Raw genomic sequence first — 3,273 nt, 5'->3', positions numbered from 1 at the left:
AACGCTATAACAACTAACGTCTCACGTGCTCAACTTCAACAATACTCAGTTCAATTACACACTCTCTGACTGCAGTTCAATTACTCATTACCCCCCCCCCCGTCGCTTCGTGGCCGGTCTTATATATACCAGACTACCCCAATCTAGTAGTCTCCCGACAATTCACGAAGGAACAGGATATTTCTAGAAGGAGGTGGCGTGATGCTAGTCACGTGACCTCGCTGACGCAACAGTATAAAAACAGACTCAAATAACTTAACTATACATCATTTTCAGGAAAAAATTATTAAATATTTTTCAAGGGGGTATGCTCTCGGACCTTCCAGAATGGCTTCGCTACTACTTCCCTCTGTTTCCAAAAGTAGCGTCTCCTCTTTATACATTTCTGCCCACGTCCCTGGTAATGGCTAGGTACAAATGCTATTAAGAATATGCACTAACGAAAGATAAACGTTAGTGGCGAAAAATGAGAAGAATAAAGTACTGGAAGTTTAAAAACAAAATCAGCTGTGGATGGCCTTACTCTTATCTGAAAACTATGGAAAATGTTTTGAATCTTCTAGCACTTAACTATGTATATCAAGATGTTAACGTTAGGCAAACGTTATTTAAACTTACTGTATGCAGTATATCTAGATCAACGTGGCTCCTTTCAGGTGGTGAGTGGAAAGTTTGCATAATTATGAAAAGGAAGCGATAGCGATTGTGGTTCGGCAACATAATAAAAAAAATTAAGTGGTCCGTGAGCCACTGATCTATTAATATGATAGTTACCTGTAAAGAGATTGTTCCTCGAATGGACACGACCACAGTTCTCCTCTCGTGGTCTAAGGCCACCAAAAATGGCGTTTCACCAACCTAGAACGACAAAACAAAACCACCCTTATACTAAATAATATTTTATAATACTTGCAAAATACGTTTACCTGTAAGTGTACCAAGTTATTTTATGTGAAAGTGAAAATTCTTATATTCACACTTAACTTTAACGAATGTATAAAAATGAAATATCTTTCCTTAAAATATTTTGAACATAATAGGATGTATGGTAATATAATTTCGTTAATATAAAGTGACGTAAGATATTTAATCAAAATCATAATTAAACATCATCCTTTATCGGTAGACTTCAGAAAATTACGACATAAAAAGGTTTTGAGATTGTCTTCTATCTGTTAGGAACTGGTATTTGGAAAATAATAAGTAAGTACACCAATAACAGATAAAGTTATCCGAACTTATTTTCTGTTGCGTCAGTATGATGACAGGTACATAGAAAAACGTGATTTTCAGTCTTTCATAGAAAATAAACGTTTCGCAATTGAATTTTGCCTAATCAGGCGTAGCTGTTTTACAGAGTACATTACTTTTAAAATTGGGTATAATCTGGTTACCTTAGGTAGACAATAGGATTTAGATTATTCTTTATCTATTGCAATTCAATATTAAATGGCATTTAATAACACAACAACATATTGTTAATCTTCGTCTCAAATTAGCGGCATACTTTATGGAAGCATGGAAAATATAACTGGAATAGAACCTAAACGACTACCTATAAATCATCGCAGCTTGAGACTAATACAACCTTGGCAAAACTGGATAAAGAGCTCTTCTATAAATTGTCGCAGATTGAGTCTCATATAGCCTTTAAGAAACTGGATAAAGTCTACTGCCTACAAATCGTCGAAATTGGAGTCCCATACAGCTTTCTAAAAACTGGATAAGTCTACTACCAGTAAATCGTCGTTGACTGAAACTCATACAACCCTGGGAAACTGGATAAAGTCTACGATCTACAAGTCATCGAAGCTGGAGACTCTTACAACCTTGGGAAAACTAGATGAAGTCTACTACTACTACTACTACCTATAAATCTTGGCAGATTGAGACTTATAAACCTTTAGGAAAATGGATAAAGTATATTACCTACAAATTGTTGAAGTTTGAGATTAAGACGGTCTTGAAAAACTTGATAAAGTCTACTAGTTATAAATCGTTGCAGATGGAGAATCGTACAGCCTTAGAAAAACTGGAAAAAGCCTACTACCTATAAATTATCGAAGTTGGAGACTTGTATAGCTTTGGGAAACTATAACTCTACTACCTATAAATCACCGCAGTTGGAGACTCGTACAGACTTGTAAAAACTGAATAAAGTCTGATAAATGATGTTGGTCACTCTTACAGTCTTGGGAAAATTGGACAAAGTTTACTACTTATAAATATTCGAAGTTGGAGACTTGTACGGCCTTGAGAAACTGGATGAACTATACTACTACCTTAAGCTTTAGAAAATTATATAAAGTTTACTACGTATAAATAGTAGAAGTTGGAAATTTGTACAACCTTGGGAAACTGGATGAAGCATATACTACCTATAAAGCGTCGAAGACGGAGACTTCCTCAGCCTTGTAAAAACTGGATAAATCGTCGAAGTTAAAGATTCGTACAACCTTGGGAAAACTGAGTGAAATTCAATAAAAAATAAATCTTTGGGAATAAAATTAGCAACCAGTAGGTGTTTTTGAATGTTGCGCAGCTTCTTCAAAGTGAACAAAGAATTAGGATTGAAGAGGATTTCAGTGCGTGGGAGGAATACATACATTAATGATGTGTATGGACATTTTGACATTCAGAGTAGGAGGAATTATCAATTCTGCTTGGGCTACTTTTGTTACGTTTTTTGTGAGTCATCTGGTCCCATTGATGAGTAACATAAAACGAAATAACAGCCAGAGTTAACTTCTTAGCAGTAAGATGTTTATAAGGTGAATCCTAATTAGCTGAGTGCGAGAAGAAACTACAGTTTGCGTCTGCTTCTTGTAGAGATCGAATATATATCATCTACAAAGATGATTCAACACACTAGGACAAGGAACATACAGTCTGGAAAAAACGAGTGAGAGTTCGGGAGGTAAGTCAAGGAACAAAATGTCGAAGGTGAGTCTTGAGTTGTCTTGAAGTTTCTCTTTATTTGATACAAATCTCAGTTTATTTGTTGCATATAACAGGAACACTAATCTATGTTCTAAACCACTATGGCAGAACAAAAGCGGGTTGTTTTGCACATATAGAACTGATCTTATTAGAGGTGTGCCTGAAGAAAATATGAGCATCTATGAATAAATGAAATTCTGCATCATTTTTTTCTGTTAAATATTTCTTAGCATGGCAGAAAAGTAGCTCTTGATTATTGTGGAAACTCAGCAAGAAAGTCGACGTAACCTATGGTTATTGTAGAAACTCGGCAGGAAAGTAGCTCTTGATTAT

At 35.4% G+C, this 3,273-nt stretch overlaps 1 protein-coding gene across 3 annotated transcripts in view; it reads right to left on the bottom strand.

Moving 5' to 3' along the window:
* LOC106463225 (sn1-specific diacylglycerol lipase alpha-like) overlaps window positions 1–3,273 on the bottom strand; it is a 131,116-nt gene that overhangs the window by 4,410 nt on the left and 123,433 nt on the right. For all 3 annotated transcript variants that reach the window (XR_002611443.1, XM_022390669.1, XM_022390670.1), the window contains one exon: window positions 775–858. Coding sequence is in view for 2 of the 3 variants with exons in the window: in XM_022390669.1 (XP_022246377.1) it covers window positions 775–858 (84 nt within the window). In the remaining variant the exon portion in view is untranslated. The remainder of the gene's footprint in view (window positions 1–774; window positions 859–3,273) is intronic.

The sequence above is a fragment of the Limulus polyphemus genome, unplaced genomic scaffold (assembly GCF_000517525.1).
Source record: "Limulus polyphemus unplaced genomic scaffold, Limulus_polyphemus-2.1.2 Scaffold1352, whole genome shotgun sequence".
NCBI lineage: Eukaryota > Metazoa > Arthropoda > Merostomata > Xiphosura > Limulidae > Limulus > Limulus polyphemus.
The sequence above is the reverse complement of the archived record's forward strand: the minus strand, read 5'-3'. Positions and strand labels throughout refer to the sequence as shown.